At 47.7% G+C, this 20,827-nt stretch overlaps 1 protein-coding gene across 4 annotated transcripts in view; it reads left to right on the forward strand.

Annotated features, from left to right (window-relative positions):
- Window positions 1-20,827, forward strand: part of CHRM4 (cholinergic receptor muscarinic 4) — a 59,277-nt gene that overhangs the window by 28,785 nt on the left and 9,665 nt on the right. Inside the window, exon 1 of one of the 4 annotated variants that reach the window (XM_030559922.1) lies at window positions 20,462-20,537. The exons of the other annotated variants lie outside the window; for them this stretch is intronic. Coding sequence (XP_030415782.1) covers window positions 20,531-20,537 — 7 coding nt within the window. The 5' untranslated portion in view covers window positions 20,462-20,530. Of the gene's footprint in view, window positions 1-20,461; window positions 20,538-20,827 lie in introns of those variants that run through there. 4 annotated transcript variants of the gene reach the window in all.

Genomic DNA, 20,827 nt, shown 5'->3' on the forward strand with positions numbered 1-20,827 from the left:
TTTTCCAAATGTAGAGAGTTCCTGAAACTGTCTAGCTCTGGATCCATCTTTTTGTTATATGTGTGTTCAGTGCCTAGTGGAAGGAGACCCTGATCCCTGACTGGGGTCTCTTGGAGTTACCATAATGCAAATAATAAATAAGTAATACTAGCTTTTATGCTCCATAGTAAGAAATAGCTTCATAGCTGCTACATTAACTCATAAAAGAAACTAGTTGGATCTCCGGGTGAGAGAAGCTGCTAAATCCTGGAAAGGTCAAGACCAGAGACCTGAAGTGTCTCATTCAGCCATCCCTGGAGTCTGCCAAACAGCTGAGAAACTGGGAAAAATAAGTCCGGGGAAAGCAGGATCTCTTTTTAGAAAAAGCATCTTTATTCTACTAGGTAATGGAGCTGGAAATATTCACAACTATTTTCTTTTGTGCTTCTACTTATGCTGGCAATTTGGCATCTCATTATTTTCACACTTCCTTGCCAGCTTCCAGAGTGCACCACTGCAGGAGAGCTAATGTTCATGCTGCCTAGCAATAGGGTTCCCAGCACGCTTAAGCTGTTGCTGCTGAGACGCCCGGAGTCTGTGCCAGCATGCCTTCGTTGACCATTGCTGGAGAGCTCATTGCTGTAGCCAGCAGGAGCCACTAGGGAATGAAACAGTAACATATTTGCAAGAAATCACTTTTGGTGATTTTTTTTCAAATCTGTAAAACTTTTGGGGATTCTTCTGCAGTGGCTATTTCCCACACTATGATCTTTCTAGCTGAATAGCCTGAAAGTTCAATTTCTTTGCAATAACCCTCTAGAAAAGGATGGAGTTGATATTTAAGGTATTGATGTTATTCATGGGCATACTTTTGCAGGGCCCATTTTAAAGTTATAATTATCCACAAGAGCTCAGCATCTGGAGACTTAACTGGGTTTTCTGATGCCAGGCCCCATATCGCTTTGTATATTGTTAAAGGAAAGAAATTGCATGCCTGGTCCTAAGAAAAGCAACACAAAAACAGCTGCTCTTCATGGCTTGAAGTTTGTGCATTCATTAAATTGTCACACAGTCCTTGAGGACCACTTGGAAGCAGCTATAGCTGGTGCAGACTGTAGCCTCTTGATGCTAGGCATAAAGAATCACGTTGCTCAAGTGCTTCTGAGACTGCTCTGGCTTCTTATTTGATCTATGTTGAAGACCAAGAGTTGGTAATGACCACTAAAGCACTACGTTGTTTGGCTCCTTGCATCCTGAGTCCACGTCGACTGCTATACACACTGATGTGAGAGCTGGGATCGGATGTGCCAGTAGTAGTAGTCATTAAACTGGAATGTCTGTGTGCTGTGACAGGGTATTTAGGGTGAGATCATGGAATGGGCCCTGGACTCTGGAATTTGCTTTCCCAAGGGTCAGATGGGGTTCCAGTTTCATAGAATCATACATGTGTAGGACTGGAAGGGACCTCAACAGGTCATCTAATCCAGTCTCCTGCACTCAAGACAGGGCTAAGTAATAACTAGACCATTCCTGGCAAGTGTTTGTCTAACTTGTTCTTAAAAACCTCCCTAGGCAATTTGTTCCAATGCTTAATCACCCTGACAGGAAGTATTTTCTAATGTCCAACCTTAACCTCCTTTGCTTCTATTTAGGGCTTGTCTACACTGGCAATTAACAGCACTGCAACTTTCTCTCTCAGGGGTATGAAAAAACACACTTCTAAGCGCAGCAAGTTGCAGCACTGTAAAGTGCCCGTGTAGACGGTGCCCCAGTGCTGGTAGCTGCACTCCCAGTCCTGGTAGCTACACCCCTCACTGAGGTGGGTTTTTAGAGTGCTGGGAGAGCTGCTGCACCATGACCACACAAGGCACATTAAATCACTGCTGCAGCAGCGCTTTAGCATTGCCAGTGTAGACTAGCCTTTACACTCATAGCTTTTTGTCCTATCCTCAGAGGTTAAGGAGAACAATTTTTCACCCCCCTCCTTGTAGCAGCCATTTACATACTTGAAAACTGTTATCAAGCCCCCATCCCCCCACTTTCTCCTCTCCAGATTAAACAACCCATTTTTTTCAATCTTCCCTCACAGGTCATGTTTTCTAGACCTTTAATCACTTTTGTTGCTCTTCTCTGGACTTTCTCCAGTTTGTCCACATCTTTCCTGAAATGTAGAGTGATGACATTTTCCCAAAGGGAAAACAGGACACCCTCAGGCTGGTCCCAGCCCCTTTCCGCTGCTCTGCCCTCCCACGCGTGGGGCCAGCCTCATGCCTCCCTGCCTCCTGCCCAGGCCCAGCCTGAGATCCCCCTCCCCACTAGTGCCCGGGGCTGGTCCAAACCCCTCGCTGCCTGCCTGCGGGGTTGGTCCTCTGAGTCCCCTGCCTCCTGTGCTCCCTCTCCATCCTGCAACCTGCTTCCCCCCCTGTGCACGGGGCTGGTCTGAGACCTCCCTGCTTCCTGTCTGGGGCCAGCCTGAGGTCCCTCTCCCCACTGGCACCCAGGGACAGCCTGAGCTCCCCTACTGCCCACCCATGACCCTCTCACTCCCTTACACGTGGGGCTGGCCCTCTGAGCCCCCCTGCTGCCAGCCCGTGACTCTCCCCCACAACATCCTCCCCACTCCTTTGTGCAGGGCAGGTCTGAGCCTCCCCTTCCCTCACCCCGTGTATGGGGCTGATGATCAGTTGGCAAGAGCAAACAGGACAAATGCCCAATTTTGTCAAAACAGTCAGACAGGACAGGGCCTAAAAAAGGGCCAAAATGGGACATACGGTCACCCTACTGAAATGTAGCTCCCTGAACTGGACACAATACTCCAGCTGAGGCCTAATCAGCACAGAGTAAAGTGGAAGAATTACTTCTTGTGTCTTGCTTACAACACTTCTGCTAATATATCTCAGAACGATGTTTGCTTTATTTTGCAGCAGTGTTGCACTGTTGACTCATATTTAGCTTGTGATCTGCTATGACCCCCAAATCCCTTTCCGCAGTATTTCTTCCTAGGCAGTCATTTCCCATTTTGTATGTGTGCAACTGATTGTTCCTTCCTAAGTGGAGTACTTTGCATTTGTCCTTATTGAATTTCATCCTATTTACTTCAGACCATTTCTCTAGTTTCTCCAGATCATTTTGAATTTTAATCCTATCCTTCAAAGGCCTTGCCACCCCTCCCAGCTTGGTATCATTCACAAACTTTATAAATGTACTTTCTATGCCATTATCTGCATAATTTATGAAGATATTGAACAGAACTGGACTCAAGGCTGATCCCTCTTATAGACTCATAGACGTGATATGCCTTTCCACCTTGACTGTGAACCACTGATAGCTACTTTTGGGGAATGGTTTTTCCAACCAGTTATGCACCCACTTTATAGTAGCTTCATCTAAGTTGTATTTCCATAGTTTGTTTATGAGAAGATCATGCGAGACAGTATCAAAAGCCTTACTAAAGTCAAAATATACCACAGCTACCGCTTCCCCCATCCACAAGGCTTGTTATCCTGTCAAAGAAAGCTATTATGTTGCTTTGACACTATCTGTTTTGACAAATCCAAGCTGACTGTTACTTATCACCTTATTATCTTCTAGGTGTTTGCAAATTGATTGCTTGATTATTTGCTTCATTATCTTTCCCGGTACTGAAGTTAAACTGACTGGTCTGTAATTCCCCGGGTTGTCCTTGTTTCCCTTTTTATATAGACTGGGGGCTTGTCTACACTTACATTTTATAGTGCTCTAACTTGCTTGCTCTAACTTGAAAAATCTCCCCCCTGAGCGCAGCCTGAGCGCTTTAAAACACTAGTGTAGACAGGCACGGCTCCCAGCGCTTGGCGCTAATTCTCTCGTGGAGGTGGATTACCAGGAATGCTGGGGGCGAGCTCTCCCAATGCTTGCACACACTCGCACTTCAAAGCACTGCCATGGGAGTGTTCCTGCGGAGGCGTTTTGAAGTTTCCAGTGTAGACATACCCTGGCATGATATTTGCCCTTTTCCTGTCCTCTGGAATCTCTCCCGTCATTGTCATCCAAGAGTTTTCAAAGATAATTGCTCTTTGTCGCCATTATTGGCTCAGTTAAAGGTCATCAGTTCAGTCTTTAGAGGGTGACATTATTTGTTCTGCTTAACAGCCGCATGCTGGGGATGAATCTGTTTGTGGCGCCCCCTACATTTGGAATTTGCTCGCATTTATCATCCACCAACCACGTCACTCTCCTCATTCCAATCTCTCCTCCAGGTTCATTTCTAGCTATAATAGCAAGTACTAACTCCTGAAAACACCTTGGAACAGAAGCTCCATGCAGGGAGCATTACTAATCCAAATTACCACATACCATGTTGATGTCACCCTCATCCTTGCCTCCCTGCCCCCCCTTTCCTATTATCCCTACTCATTGTGCTATGTCTAATATAAATCTTCAAGGCAGGAACCTGTAACCTGCTGCTCAGAGGGCAGACCTATTTCTGCTGAACTGCCCTAGAACAGGTGGTCCTATAGCTTCAACCCAGGAGTATAAAAGAGTTTGAGATTCTATCTGAGGCAGAGGGAACTAGAGCAAAAGAAAGGTTAGGCTGAGGTTTGTATTTGTTGCCATTTAAGTTGTGTCACACTTTATATTAAGGGTCCATTTATAAATAGTTTGCAAAGGTTTAATAAATGAATAATAGATGTTTTAATAGCTGGTTAATCAATTGTTATAGATTATATGCTCCAACAGGGCAATAAATTATTTATAACAGTGGCTTGTAACCTATAATACCTTCTACTGATGTGCTTGTTAACCATCTCTAATGCAGGCTGTTCATGTCTCTCATATTCGTATAACAAAGAAACCTTAATATAAAGGATGATCAAGTTAGCCATAAAGACAAACACAGCTAGAATGGGCAGGGCAGGGGTGGGGAGGTTGCAGCAAACCTACTGTGTGTTACTGTTTTTGCCCATTTGCGACTCAAGTGACCAGTCAAGGTTTGAGGTGTTCCAGCTGGATGCAGAAATTGGTGATAATTAGGTATTTCTTTGATGCAGTTGTGTTTATTTACAAAGAATGCACGACATCCTGAGTGCAGAGGGATCAAATAGCAGGAAACAACTTCTTTTGCTCACAACAGAAAGAGCACACTTTTAGCCTGCTCACCGGGCTCGTAAACCTCTTTCCAGGTTTCATCCAGGGTCAGCCACCATGCTTTCAGCTTCTCAGGGCATGGCTACACTTGCAGATGTAGAACACTTTGAGTTAAACCAGCCTTCAGAGAGCACAGTAGGGAAAGCGCTGTAATCTGTCCATACTGCCAGCTGCAGGCGCACTGGGGTGGCCACATTAGCAGCTCTTGCAACAGCCACAGAGAGCAGTGCATTGTGATAGCTATCCCAGCATGCAAATGGCTGCAACATGCTTTTCAAATTGGGGGGGGAGTGTGACAGGGAGTATGTTGTGTGTATATGGGGGGAGAGACAGCGGGGTTTTGGGGGTTGAGAGCATGTCCGCATGCTGTCTTGTAAGTTCAGACAGCAGCAGACCCCTCCAACTCCCCCACCCCTCTCTCTCACACAAAGCATTCCACAGTAATGATTGCTTTGTCTCTAAGCAGATAAGCATGCCGGATGTCAGAAACTGAGCTTTCAAATGGCATATCTGCATTCCTGCAGTGATTAAAAAACAATGACAAGAGTGGCCACTTGACATAAGGGGATTATGGGATGTTTCCGGAGGCTGATCAGAGTGGAGTAATGCCACACCTCGTTCACACTGATGCCCAGGTGTTTCAGCCAATGCGCACCAAGCGTTAATCTTCTCGCTGAGGTGGAGTACCAGGAGCACTCTAGCCGTGGAGTCAGAGCACTCTACATGCCTTACCAGTGTGGATGGGTAGTAAGCTAGGGTGCCTGGGGCTGCTTTAATGGGCTCTAACTCGCAAGTATATCCAAGCCCTCAGGCCGTCTCTCTCTCTCTTCTGGTTCTCCTCTGTTCTCAGTTTCTGAGATCTTTCTTCACACACACACACACACACCCCTACCCAAAACAATACTCAGCCAAGAGCTCCTGAGTGGGTTCACACACGCCTTTTGCTTATCATCCCGATGAGGTCTAAAATAGTGACACCCAACAACAACCCATCCCAAATAGAAAGAAAATAAATAATTTAACAAATTAAAAATAATACATGGTTACATATTTACAGTGTCTTTCTGTCAGGATAGTTTCACATCAACAACATAAACAATTTTTATCACCCAAATCTGGGGCTTTTCTCTTCCAGGACTTCCTGTCAAATGCCAGGGAGGTATCCCTTTCAATCAGCCAGAGGAACACAAAAAGAAGTATTTTTTCACACAACCCACAGTCAACCTGTGGAACTCTTTGCCAGCAGATGTTGTGAAGGTCAAGACTATAACAGGGTTAAAAAAATAACTAGATAAATTCATGGAGGATAGGTCTATCAATGGCTGTTAGCCAGGATGGGCAGGGATGGTATCCCTAGCATATGTTTGCCAAAAGCTGGGAATGGGCGACTGGGGATGGATCACTTGATAATTAGCTGTTCTGTTCATTCCCTCTGGGGCACTTGTCATTGGCCACCGTCAGAAGACAGGATACTGGGCAAGATGGACCTTTGGTCTGACCAATATGGCTGTTCTTATATTCTAATGTATTGTTTCTGAGAAATTTGCTGTCTGAGGCATAATCTACCTATTCTGTCTGACTAGGGGATTCACCTCTGAAACAACTTTTCTAGACTCAAATTCCACAGCTATACTCTTAGATTCAGGGGGCAGTCACGTTGACATCCTGTCCCCCTAACTGGAAGCACTGCATCTGTGTCCAGTACGAAAGGGTTTTGAAACATGGACAACCCAAGACAGATTAAGTCACAAGAGCCTTTTTCACCTATGAAAATATAAAATCATACCCTGCAGACCATTGAAATGGTTTCCCTTCTTTTACTATGTGCTGCCTGTCACTAACATTCAGCCAAGGAACAAGAATCTGTTCCTGATTCAGCTAAGATTCCCCCAAGACTCTTGGTCTCAAGACAGATTTCAATTACTTGGCATCTTTCCCTTTCTGGAGAGCTACCACAGTAGGTTGCTGTTATAGTGATTTCTGCCCCCATGGACAAGACAATTAGTTCACTGCATACCAGTTGCCTACAAACCATTGTCTCACCTGGGCCATATCTTTCAAGGGAATTTTCACATATTGTATTTCTAAGACACCTTTCCTAGCACTGATTCCACAATTATTAGCTATAATGAAACCCCAGCCAATTATTAGCTTATCCATTATTTCAGCCATCCAGATTTCTTGCTTGAATTTCAGAGGTCCAATCTTCAAACCCAATTTTCCGACTTTTTGGATGGATGCCCTTAACCCAGTCACTGTCTCCATTCAGACCATTTTGGACTCCTTGTTCCCTAGCCTTTATAGTGTGTCTGGTCTAATAACTGTTATGTTTGAGCCACTGTCCACTATCCCTATACACATGACATATCCTGTTATGCCCTCAATAGCCAAACTCCTGTTATTGTCCTTTAGCTGCCCAAATCTAAACAAAAACAGTCAGGCTGATCCTTGTACCTCTGCAACGCTTTGCTCCTTCAACTTGGTGTTCCCCCACTTCCTGAACTGGGAGAGATGCTTTAACTGGACACTTATGACAGTCTGTCTTGGCCTGACTTAAATTTATTGCAAATTTTTTTTGTAGCCAGTTTTCTAACAGTACCAGCATTTAACTATACTTCCAGGTGTTATGACAATCAGCTTCCATCATCCTCACTAGTAGCTGCTTGCTCTTCTAGTGCGTGGCCTCAAGGAAAGATTAAAGTTCTGTGGTAAATTCCAGTCTCCTTGGGTGTCTTTGGCCTCCTTTCACTGCTTTTGAGCTGCAAATCCAAGTCCAACTGAACATCTATAGATCAGTCCATTGCCACCAGCCTATCCTGGAAGGCTGGATGGATGTACCTGGATATGCCAGGAACATATGTCTCTATAGTTAAGGAGGGATTTCTTCTTTCCCTCTCCTTCTAGCTCTCAGCTGTGTCCTGGGCAGCTAAGCTACAAAGCAGATGTTCAGGGCTTGCACCAGGTTTGGAGAACTCATCCCTTTTCTGGCGGTAAGTTCTGCAGCACCATCAGAGCTGGGCCACCAAAGTTGGCTGCTAGTATGCCCCCTGTCTGTCCCTCCTCCCGGTCATTTATTTGAGCTATAAAGTTGAATTGATCCAAATAAGCTTCCCAAGGAGTTTCCCCCTCCAAGATAGTGGGCTTTTGCAGTATTTGAGCTGAGACAGCCCAGTCTCTCCCCTTTGGATCTCTCTGGGTTACAAGTAGGGTAGAAAACTGTTGTAAGTGTCTAGCCTTATCCAAGTCCCCTGGCTGGCTCAATTTCTCACCATGGTGTTCTGTGACCCTTTGATTTCCTTCAGGTGCTGAATTTTCAGTTCTTAAGTCCTTGCTGCAGCTCATCTCTGATAGCAAATTCCAAGTTGGCTACAGCTTGCCTGGTTTCCAATATTTTATGGAAAAACATTTGGTCTATGGAACTTAGGTTGGTGGTCACCTCTCTTCTGTCTGGCCATTTTAGCCTGGGAGGGTTGCAGCTGGGCTCCCCAACCTGTCTGGACACTTTGTAGTTGCTCTAACAGAGATTTGACCTCTGCCTGCAAAGCAACCCTCAGGCCTCTCTGGGATCCTCCAGATGCAGTTTTAGTTCTTTTGTAAAACCTCCAGGCTTTGGTTTAAACTAGAAGTGGGTAAACTTTTTGGCCCAAGGGCCACATCTTGGTATGGAAATTGTATGGCGGGTCATGAATGCTCACAAAATTGGGGATTGGGGTACGGGAGGGGGTGAGGGCTCTGGAGTGGGGCTAGAAATGAGGAGTTCAGGGTGTGGGAGTGGGCTCTGGACTGGGAAAGGAGGTTCGGGGGTGGAGGGAGTGAGGGATCCAGCTGGGAGTGCACGCTCTGGGGCTGAGGAGGAGGGGTGGGGGGTGCAGGAGGGTGCTCTGGGCTGGGACCAAGGGGCTCAGAGGGCAGGAGGGGGATCAAGGCTAGGGCAGGGAGTTGGGGTGTGGGAGAGGGTCAGGGCTGCAGGCTCCAGGTAGTGCTTATCTCTAGCAGCTCCCAGAAGCAGTGGCATGTCCCTCCCGCCCCAGCTCCTACGCACGGAGGTGTGTTCAGGCAGCTCTGCGTGCTGCCTCGTCCACAGGTGCCACCCCTGCAGCTCTCATTGGCCACAGTTCCCGGCCAATGGGAACTGCAGGGATGGCACTTGGGGCGGGGACAGCATGCAGAGGGGGGACATGACGCTGCTTCTGGGAACTGCCTGGAGTGGGGCAAGCCTTGGACCCCGCTTCCCGGTGGGAGCTTGAGGGCCAGATTAAAACGACTGAAGGGCTGGATGTGGCCCCTGGGCTGTAGTTTGCCCACTCCTGGTTTAAACCCTTTTGTGATGTCTTCAGCTCCTGTTTTGGGGCTTGTTTGAAATCCTGTTGGCACTTGGTGATTTCTGTAAGAACCCCCATTATTTGCTCCATCTTGGGTCAACAGGAATAGCAGCTCACAAGCTCTCTCTTTGGAAAGTGGAACCTGTGGTGCTCCTATTCGAAGTAAGCAGCTAGTAAAAGTACAGGGCCCTGGGGATGTTCCGGCTGGAAGTAAACATTGATAGATTGTGAGATTTTCTTTGACGCCATCTTGCTTATTTACAGGAATGTACAAAGGCCTGTGTCTCTGAATGCAGAAGGAACTAAGGAATGGGTTCTTAGCTTATAGCTGGCAAGCCCCATTAGTCAACACCAGACCAAAAAGGTCTCAGCTTTTTCCAGGGTCACACTATCTACAGGTTCCTACTTGGTTTTCTTGCCTCTTCCTTTCTGATCTGATATCGTGGGTGAATACCCACTTCGTCAGATGCATCTTTGGACTCTTTGATGCTTTTTCTGATCTCAGTTCCTCCTTCCCTAGCCCTCTCTCATCTCCCCCACCCGTACTCAGCCAACAGCTTCTGGGTGGTTTTACACACATCTTTTGTCTAAGGCAGTGGCTTATACTTAAATGTAGCTTAACTGAAGGATGAGTTCACACTTATCAATCTCAATGGGGTTTTAATTCAACCGATAATAAGCCTTCATTTAACTCATAACACTGTTAGGAGCAGGATGGGAAAAGCCGTCTGCTTAGACTACAGGATCATGCCTGTTTACTTGTGCAGAGAGGTGCCTAGCACCGTTCTGAGCACTGAAATGGAATAAATTAATACTAATTCATTTGCTTTGATTAATTAATTTGATATGATTTTAGCAAATATGTTCTATTGTTGCCAGTAGGCAACTTTCAGGAGCGCATTTTTAAAAACTGAAAAATAAATAAATCAAGTGGAACTAGAAGTCTCAACCCTCCCTCCTGCCACCATTCAACCAGCCTTCCTCATGGACCACCTGTGCCACCAACCTGTCTCCCTGCCTGCAGCCTGCCCACAAACAGACTTTCCAATCACCTGAATACTTGGCATTGCCCATGTGGTTTGGAGGCATGGGACTCTTAAGGACTGATGACAAACAGCATGTGTGTGTATTGCTTCAGGTAATACTGTCAGAGACTTTCAGCTCAGTCTTGGTAGTGCAGTAATTTTGTTTTCACTTATCAGAATTGGTCGTATAAATAGGAAAAAAATCATGAATAATTTACTCAATGAAAAAATCCCTACCCCATGCTATAAATTATTTGCAACGAGTAATTCCACCAACTCTTTCACTGATCTATTGTTTATAGATGGGTAAGGAGTTAAAAGGGACGCCTTCCAGTATGAAACTGCCAAGTCCGGGGCATTCCTGACAGGGCAAAAGGAGTGACTGCATTTTAAATTAGCAAATACAATTAAATGCTGGTGAACTATTGATTCACCTTTTCTTTTCCCTCTCTGTCTTCCCATTTATTTGCACGTGTTAATTATCCAGAGATCACTGGCACATGTGTCTGACACCATCAAGCACAGAACCCTCCCTGCCTGTATGAAACCTGGCCAATTCACTTTGCTAGGAATAGAACCACATTCTTTATTCTTTCTATCTATCATATTGCCAAGGTGCCTATTACTGGTATCTAAGAGCTACATTTTCACACTCTCTCAGGGGTGTGAATCTGTCAGCTAGAACAATCCCTCACTATATGTAAAGCAGTGCCATGACTCAGTAACTAATTAACGACTATTAGATAAAGCTATTATCACTACAAACCATCATCCAGTTCAGTCTCTCTCTGTTACACACACATACACACACACACACATCATAAACATAAATACCCATTTATCATTCTCTCCCCGCCCCTTTCTTGCTCTCTTCCTCTCCCTCTCCCCTCCCCCAGCTTTCCTCAGAACTTAGTTATCTGCTTGTGCTAATGCTAAAACCTGCATTGCATTTGCAGTTTAACATGACAGAACTAATCCCATTAGATTTTTTACCCTCTTGGCACTTCTAGGAGAACAGAAATAAGCAGCAAAAGTCTGAGAACCAGGGTGAAATGACTCTTGCTGGAGCCTTTACAGCTTTGGGCAAATTCCTTTGTCCCTCTCTCTAACTGAAAGATGAAACCTGATTTGTTCTGACCTTTCATTAACCCCCGACCTTTAACCCTCAATGTTATAATGGCAACAAACACTTTCTTCAGCTGCACATGTTGGAGTGAGTGTCCCAGGCATTCTGGCTTTGTCTTCATTGCTAAACAAGGGGTATTTTTACTGCGGGATGACTAATGTGGATTAGCTCTCCCACTGCAAAATCCTGGTGAAGACAAGGGCAGGTAGCTTCTACCTTGAGGCGAGATCAGCACTGTCCCCTTAACCGGGGGTTGTCTTCATCTACCTACATTACTGTGACTGTCCAATGTCCGAGTGATGTTAAAAGCCTACATAGATAAAGAGAGAGCTAGATTCCCCCATGGCCTTCCCACACGTGCTGTGTCAGATAGCTCTGGTGAAGCCATGAAGTGCATCAGCACTGTGGGAAAAGTGTAGGTTCTTTCTCCTCATCACCAGCCAAAATATGTCAATATCAAACCCTACCTCTGCACTGCAATTAAACTCCCGTGGCTGACCTGTGACAGCTGACTCAGGCTCATGGGGCTCAGGCTATAGGGCTTTTAATTGCGGCATAGACGTTCAGGCTTGGGAGCTGGAGCCTGGACTCTAGGACGTTGCAAGGTGAGAGGGTCTCGGAGCTTGGGCTGCACAAGCCTGAACGTCCACACAGCAATTAAACAGCCCCTTAGCTCGAGCCCCAGGAGCCCGAGTCAGTTGGCACAGGCCAGCCGCTGGTTTTTAATTGCAGCATAGATGCTCTACTGGGCTTAGTCTGCAGCTTTCCCAGACCCAGAGCTAGAGTTGGGGCAGAGCTCTAGCATTTCCCACACTAATCAGATCAGAGCTACAGCAGAACTATGCTGACCAGACCAGAGCTACTGACTCAACCCCACCGTTTAACCTCACTTTATCACAGCCAAAGAATTGTTTAATTTTTGTCAGAAACAAGAGTGCCATCTAGTGGCTGCTGGATCTAATGCCATTAGGGCGTGATTGGCCAAAGAAAGACACGCTGGAGCTAAGCTCCCACGGAAAGGGGGCCCCCCTGCTAGAATCATGCACCTGGTCAGTAGCACATGGGATAATTGGGACTAATGCAGGACAATGAATCCTAGAACTGTGTTCTCTCTGGAGAGCCCGGGCCATGGGTCTGAGGAAAGGGATGTACAGAGACACTGGTGTGGTGGATGTCAGGGCAAGGGGCCCAACCCCAGACTTTTAGGAAGAGGCTTCCACCTGGAGTTCTAGTGCAGTGTTTCTCAGCCCTGGTCTACACTACGAGTGTAGGTTGAATTTAGCAGCGCTACATCGATTTAACCCTGCACCCATCCACACGACGAAGCCATTTTTTTCACCTTAAAGGGCTCTTAAAATCAATTTCTGTACTCTTCTCCTGACGAGGGTATTAGCGCTGAAATCGACATCGTCAGGTCAAATTTGGGGTAGTGTGGACGCAATTTGACGGTATTGGCCTCCAGGAGCTATCCCAGAGTGCTCCATTGTGACCGCTCTGGACAGCTCTTTGAACTCAGATGCACTAGCCAGGTATACAGGAAAAGCCCCGGGAACTTTTGAATTTCATTTCCTGTTTGGCCAGCGTGGCAAACTCAGCAGCACTCAGCAGCACAGGTGACCATGCAGTCCCTACATCCCCAGAATGTTTCTACATTCCCCCCTATAATCTCTGTCCCTGAGGTTATTGCAGATTAGAAAGTGAAAAAAAAATGCGCTCTCAGTAACATGTTTTCTGAGCTCATGCAGTCCTCCTGCACTGATAGGGCACAGCATAATGTATGGAGGCATTCAGTGGCAGAGGCCAGGAAAGAATTGCTGTGTTTGCTTAATGGCAAAAGTATCATACCTTGCTAGTGATCCTGTGGTATAGTGGGTATCACGTTCACCTGACATATGAACTGTTCTGGGTTCAAAATTGGATGGAAACAGATCACTGTTCCTTTTTCTGACCCCCCCTTCCTGCATTTTTAGTCTTAGAACAGACCACGCTGTGAAATTTTACTTTGAATTATATCAATTATGAGTTAAATAACATGGAAGCTCTCTTTAAGTTATAGTCTCAGGTTCCTTACCCTTTCAGCTGTTCTGATACATTAACATTTTTGTTTGGGGGGGGGGAATTTTCATGAAGCCTTTTATAGGGACTAATGCTAATGTTAACGTGGCCCATAGAGTGCAATCCTTCATTCTGGATTTGTCATTCCACAAGTTGAACTGCTCCTTACTACTGTCCAGGCTTCATGAACCATGGAAGCAAGGGGCAGGTTGGGGTAGGTGCGACCGCACAGTGCTGCCAGCTGGGAGAGCAGCCTGAGGCAGATGCCTTCAGCTCACATGATATTCCAGGCAGGACTGAATCTCCATGAGACGAAACTTAAAGAAGAAAATGACCTGGAGTCACTCTCATTCGGTGCTCTAAGAGGAGGATAGCTATGTCTGTCCAGGCACCCCTGATCGACCTCACTGAGGTCTGCCAGCTGAGAGGGACCCTGGCTGGCAGGAGACAGTGGACGGAGCCCCAGACTGGCAGTGGGCTGAGCCGCTCACCCCACTGCTGGTCTGGGGCTCTGTCCACCAGCCTGCTGCCTGCCTAGGGTTCTGATCATCCAGGCAGGCAGCAGGCTGAGCGGGTCCAGTGGACGGGACCCTGGAAAAAAGGCGTGAAATGATTGTCTGCTGTTGTTACTTTCATGGGGGGGTCGGGGGGGGCTGATGACATGTACCCAGAACTACCCGCGACAAAGTTTTTGCCTCATCAGGCATTGGGAGCTCAACCCAGAATTCCAGTGGGCGGTGGAGACTGCGGGAACTGTGGGATAGCTACCCACAGTACTGTAGACGCACTCTGCTGAGTTAATGGTCTTAAGTGGGGACACACACAATGGACTGTACAAAATCGATTTCTAAAAAAATGACTTCTATGAAATTGACCTAATTTCGTAGCGTAGACATACCCTCAGAGACCAGCCCATGGACTGGTGCTGGTCTCTGAGAGCTCCCTGACACAATTTAAGAAGGCAGCAACTGGTCCCTGGTATTGTTCTTGGTCAGGGGTCCAGATCTCCAGTATTTGCTTCCTGCTTTGATTTGCTATAAGCCAGGGGTCGGCAACCTTTCAGAAGTGGTGTGCCAAGTTCACTGTAATTTAAGGTTTTGCGTGCCAGTAATACATTTTAACATTTGTAGAAGGTCTCTCTCTATGTCTATATTATATAAATAAACTTTTGTTGTATGTAAAGTAAATAAGGTTTTTAAAATATTTAAGAAGCTTCATTTAAAATAAAACTAAAATGCAGAGCTTATCAATTTCATGTGATCCTTGCCTGGGATCCTTGTCTGGGGTTCCAGCCACCGGCCCCGCTCAGCCTGCTGCTGGTCTAGGGTCCAGCCATTGGCTCTGCTCAGCCTGCTGCTGGTCTGGGGTTCCATTCACTCAGCCGGCAGTGGGCTGAGCAGGGCTGGCATGGGGTGGCTCAGCCTCCTGACATCTGGGGTTCTGGTTGCCAGCCCCTTGCCAGTTGGAGTCCCAGCCGCTGGCCCTGCTCAGCCTTCTGCCGGTCTGGGTGAATGGAGCCCCAGGCTAGCAGCGGGCTGAGTGGTGCCAGCAGCCAGGACTTCAGACTGGCAGCAGACTGGGCTGCTCAGCCTGCTGCTGATTTGAGGTCCTGGCCACCAGCCCCGCTCAGCCTGCTGCCAGCTGAGTGAATGGAACCCCAGACCAGCAGCGGGCTGAGCAGGGCCAGCAGCTGAACCCCAGGCTGGCAGCAGGCTGAGCGGGGCTGGTGGCTGGAATGCCAGACAAGGATCCCAGACCCTGCTCAGCTTGCTGCTGGTCTGGGTTTCCGTCCGCCAGCTCCTGCCAGCCGGGATCCTGGCCACCAGCCCCCCCTCAGCCCACTCCCAGCCTGGGGTTCTGCTCACCCAGACCGGCAGGAGGCTGAGCGGGGCTGGCAGCTGGAACCCCAGACCAGCACCCTGCTGAGTGCTGCTGGCACCTCAGACTGTCAGTGGACTGAACCATTCAGCCCACCACCGGCCCCGCTCAGCCTGCCCTTGGCTGAGTGAATGGAACCCCAGGCTGGCAGTGAACTGAGCAGCTCAGCCCACCACCACTGTGGGGTTCCGGCTGCCAGCTTCTGCCAGCAGGGGTCTCAGCTGCTGGCCTGCTCAGCCTACTGCCAGCCTGGGGTTCCCTATGGGTCCCCAGGCCGGCAGCAGGCGCTGAGTGGGGCCAGAGGCCAGGACCCCAGCTGGCAATGGGGCTGCAGCCAGAACCCCAGAATGGCGGTGGGCTGAGCCGCTCAGCCCACCACCACGTGCCATCAAAAATCGGCTTGCCACCTTTGGCATGCATGCCATCAGTTACTGACCCCCTGCTATAAGCCATATTTAGAGCCTCTCAGACTGTGTCACAAGACTTACCCATTCTTCCAGCATTTCCTAGAGGGGAAGTGTGGATGTACGGGAGGGTTTTCTGTGACTTGGAATGTTGTCAGGGTGGCTGCTTATTAAGATTTATGACCTATGGGTTTGTGCCTTTATCCCATGTGATATACTTAGAGGTTCAGATCAGTATATGTAAACTGTAATTAAATAAATACATCAGACTCTCCTCTGTTGGGGTGGAAGGGAGTCCATAGGGCTCAGCGTCTTTTCAAGCTCTGCTCTTCCTCCAAAGGTCTTGACTTAATAAGCCTAGATCAGAAGCCGATCTCCTCTGGGAGAGGATTACACTCAGATGCCTTTGAGAAACTAATTGGTTTATCTAGTCCCTCTCATTCCCATATGTACATGTTCCTCCAACAAATTTGTTAGAGTTTGTCTTGATTTCTGGTGATGATTTTTGTTGAGCAGATACATTACGTGGAAGTATGTTTAATCTGTATGCTTGCTGTACACCTTCAGGGAGTTAGCTTCACATCCTGCGCTGATCAGAAATGAATGGCTCTCCACTTAGCCCCAAAACAAAGCCACCACACAGTTTAGCAGACCTGTTTGTCTCTGGTCAGAAGAAAGCAGGACTGGAATTGCAGGGGTGAGGTGAATCAGGGTTAAGCTGCATTGGGCAGAGATGCATGTGAGGGAGTCTCGTACTGGACAGCACGTGGTGCTGCAAATTGGAATTGAGATATGTGCAACATTCAGGGGCCCAGGGAGGGCAGGGCTGGAATAGCAGGGGGGCTGTGAGTCAGACTGGGGGGCATTCATAGGGCTGGGTGCAGATGGGCCCAGGACTAAAGAAATGAAGGGGGCCTGCAAGGTAGGACTCTCATCTCTGGTTCCTTCTCAGTCTGTGGCAACATGGTACCAGGGCTGAGTTTTAGCAATACTTCAAGGGAAGGCAGCTTTGTCTAGTGATTAGAACAGCGGCTGACACATCACATGTCTTGGGTTCTAGCAGGGTGGTAACCAGGGTGGGGTGAACGAGGCAGCTGCTCAGGGTGCAAAGCCAGAGACGAGGGCAGAAAAATGGGATGGCCGGGAAAAAAAACAATAGCGGGTAGAGCTCTGCAAAGGGACTGAATGTGTCCCACCAGACCCACTGCCATAATAGCGGGAGCAAGATAAAAATTCAACAAACAATGTGGGAGCGAGTGGGAGTGGATATTGTGGGGTGGGACAGGAGCAGGATAAAGAAGTAGTCCCATGCAGGGCTCTTGCTTGTTCCATGCGCTAAAATACCTAGTTACAGCACTGGGTTCTAGTACTGGCTTTGCCACATGCTTGCAGTGTGACCCTGGGGGAGTCACTTCATTTCTCTGAGCCTTGTTTACTGAGCTGTAAAATGATAGGTGCAGTGACACCTGTTTCCAACACAGTTTAATTCTAAAGGGTCATTTTTCAAAGGCTTCTAACTTAATCTCTTTCTTTGTTAGCTGAAATTTGGCCTGTTTATTATCCGACTGGGAGTGATTTTTTGCTGAAAATAGAGCATACACAGCTCAGCCATTTCTGATAATGAAGAGTGAAAAATTTCAGTGGCTTTTTTTTTAAGCAGTGGTAGAACCTCAGAGGCAAATATGAAACACTTTGGCAGGGATATTCATCCAGTAGTCCAATGACAACTGGTGTCATGGGGCCAGATTACCCAGGATTAAGTTATGCCATGGGCATATGCACTGTTGTTTGATGTGCAATAAAATGAATGCTTCATAGATTCTAAAGCTTGAAAGGACCATTAGATCATTTAGTCTGTTCTCCTGAATAACACAGGCCATAGAAGTTCACCTTCCTCCACAGTTACCTTTGTACTGAGCCCAGTAATTTGTGTATGAATAAATCCGATCTTCTAGAAAGGCAGCCAGTCCTGATTTGAAGACATCAAGAAATGGAGAATCCACCACTTCCCTTGATAGTTTGTTCCAGGGGTTAGTCACCCAGAAGGAAGTGTCACCCATCCAATGGCACTCATTTTATGTAAATAGAGCCAATGTTTTCATGGACAAGATGATCTCCTAGGATCACAATGGATTTGCTCATGTGCATTAGAAAGTGAAGTGAGAAATCAATTGTAAGAAGTAGGATAATATGGTGTTTTTGGACCCCTGACTCCTTTTACATATATGGACTGAAACAAAAGCCCATGCATTCTTGATCACACATAACGCACCGGACAGAGTGTTCAGCTGCTGCCTAGGAGATAATTGCACTGGATGGAATATCGGTGTTTATTTCCTTTTTTGTGTACAGAAGGATAAATAATAATACTGTGGGCTTTTAAAACATTCTTACCCACCTCCCAGGGGGCTAGTGACTGCTTGCATTAGTTACTTGACAATGAGGCACCTTCTCAAAGCTCTGTGCATCTCTGACACAAGTTACAAGAGAAGAAGTTTAAATAGCAGCTCATCTGCACCTCTCCCACCCCCGACCTCCTGACAGTCTACGGCGTTCAGCCCCTGTGGAAATAAACCTCTCTTCCTCCATGCAGATCTAACCCCTTTAAAGCCCCTTCCAAAGTGTTTTTTAGTGTCAAGAAAAGGGCAAAACATTCTTCTGATGTGGAGAATATGGATCTACAGGTGAATGAACACTCCCCTCCAAGCCTTTCCCCAAGCCTCGGACTGGCCCTGGCATTGGGGTGGATGTGACCTTTAAGCTTGAAGATCCCGTGCTGAGGCATGTGAGGATTAATTCTTAGCTGGCGAGACAGCTGGAGGAGGAATCAGTTTGTGGTTAAGGTGCTGGACTGGCACTCTGAAGACATGGTTTAGCTCAGGTTCCCTGTATGTCTTGTTGTTGGTATTGCCAAAGCACTGATGGCTCCATTCAGGGATCAGAGCCCCATTGTGCCAGGTGCTGGATAAACACAGAACACCCTGCCCCAGAGAGCTTACAATCTAAACTCTCCGGGTAAGGCACCATTTCTCTGTGCCTCAATTTCCCATCTGTAAAATGGGGATAACAGGCCTTCCCCGTCAGGTCTGTGAGGTGCTCATGTACTGTGGTGGTGGGGGCCACAGAAAGACCTAGATGGATCTTATCTGCAAGGAGTCCCAGTAGCATAAGGTCAGCAGGATAGAAAACAACTCATAAATCACAGCTGAAAAGCCAAGAGAGGCATGAGGACAGAAATTGAGTTTGTTCCAGCTTGTTGGTGAGAGAGAGTCTGGGAGAGCATCCGCTGAGTGCACCGGATGAGTGAGAGGGAGTGCAGGGAGCACTTCCAATTGGCGTGGAAGTTTATGGCTCCCACTGGTTGTCATCCCCATGAACCCTTTCAAAATGTCATTTGGTCTGAGCCAAGGCTGCATCTTCCCTCTGACTCCTGTGTTAGTGAGCAGAGAGGAGGCAGCAGACAGAGGAAGAGACATAAAGAGAGAGAGATGGAGACAGAGAATGAGACCAGAGGAAAGAAGGAAATGAAAGTGGGGGGGGCCACCTCTCCCCTCCACAGCCCATTTCCCATCACCCAGCCCTGATCCTCAGCTCCCTCCCTCTCGCCAGCTCTCCTTCCAGTAGCACCTGCTGCATGAACGTCTCTGAGACTTTGATACAGAAAGAAATTGTCTGCGTTTAAAGTGAATATCAGCTAGGAAATCTGACAGGGCAGTCCAGGGGGGACTTGGCCCCTGGGTGCCCTGTGCCTCCAGCCAGCACATCCTGAGCCTCAGAGCTTTTCAAGCAGCACAGCCGGTTATTCAGCTGATGTGTCCTAGGGTGGCTGCAGGGCAAGGTGCAGAGACGAGCACACGAACAGGGCAGGCACAACAGCTGCCTTCGCCCCACATGCTATGCGCAAACCTCAGTCTGCAGTCAGCAGGCCAGTCTGGACAGTAACATTGGAGATGCCCAGTAAGTGGCATTCACAGGTCTGGGGAGTGGAGAGTAATAGGGAAGTACCTGTTTGGAGGGATTGTGGCTCTGGTGAGTAGCACTGAAACTGACTCTCCCATCCTCTGCTCTCGTACTTCTTCCTGTTTGGGGGAGGCGGGGGCAGTCACAGGGAGAGAAGGAAAGAGAATGGACCAAATTCTGTTCTGTTACACTGGTGGAGATCCGCAACAACTCCACTGAGTTAAATGAAGTAACTCTGGATCATCGAGGTGTCACTGACAGCAGAACAAGACAGGACTTGTGCACCACCAGCAGGTCCGATGGTGTGTTTTGCCGAGATGCAAGTCAGCCCATAGAAGACGCTCACATGTATTTGTATGGACCTTGCTAAAGATGGGCTTTTGCTTTGCTCTTTACCCAGTGAATTTGGTCCCTCCTCCCATCCCTTGAGGAAAGAAGCCAGACTCCTGTCGCCCAGGCCAGTGTGTTAACCACTAGACAGCTGAGGCTATTCAGGGATGTCACCATAAACTAGCCAACTCTGCCTGACTTGTAGTTCCTTCGGGCTGAAGCCCAAGCTGCTCGAATGATCCAGGGCAGAAGGGGCTGATGTGGGAGCTGGCCTGAAGATGGAACTCCAGAGATGTTGAATGGATAAACACCTGGAGTGGGCCCATGCATGGTAAGCACCTGTGGCCCAAGCTGAGACAGGAGCTCAGTTTGGGGCTTTGTAACTTTGCTTGGCCTGTGTGATACCCCAGGAGCTGTGTGTCTCTGCCTGACTCTGCCTGCACCCAGGAGACTTGTCTGCAGGGCTGTAATAGAGCCTAACAAGGAGCCTTGTGTGTCTCTCTGTTACACTAGGGGCCAAGTTTCCTACCTCCCCATGGGCCCAGCCTGCAAAACTGCAGGTCAAGTGTCTTCAGAGGGGCCCAGGGCACTTAATCACTCTAGAGATGAACAGACGGCATT

The sequence above is a fragment of the Gopherus evgoodei genome, chromosome 4 (assembly GCF_007399415.2).
Source record: "Gopherus evgoodei ecotype Sinaloan lineage chromosome 4, rGopEvg1_v1.p, whole genome shotgun sequence".
NCBI classification, from domain to species: domain Eukaryota; kingdom Metazoa; phylum Chordata; order Testudines; family Testudinidae; genus Gopherus; species Gopherus evgoodei.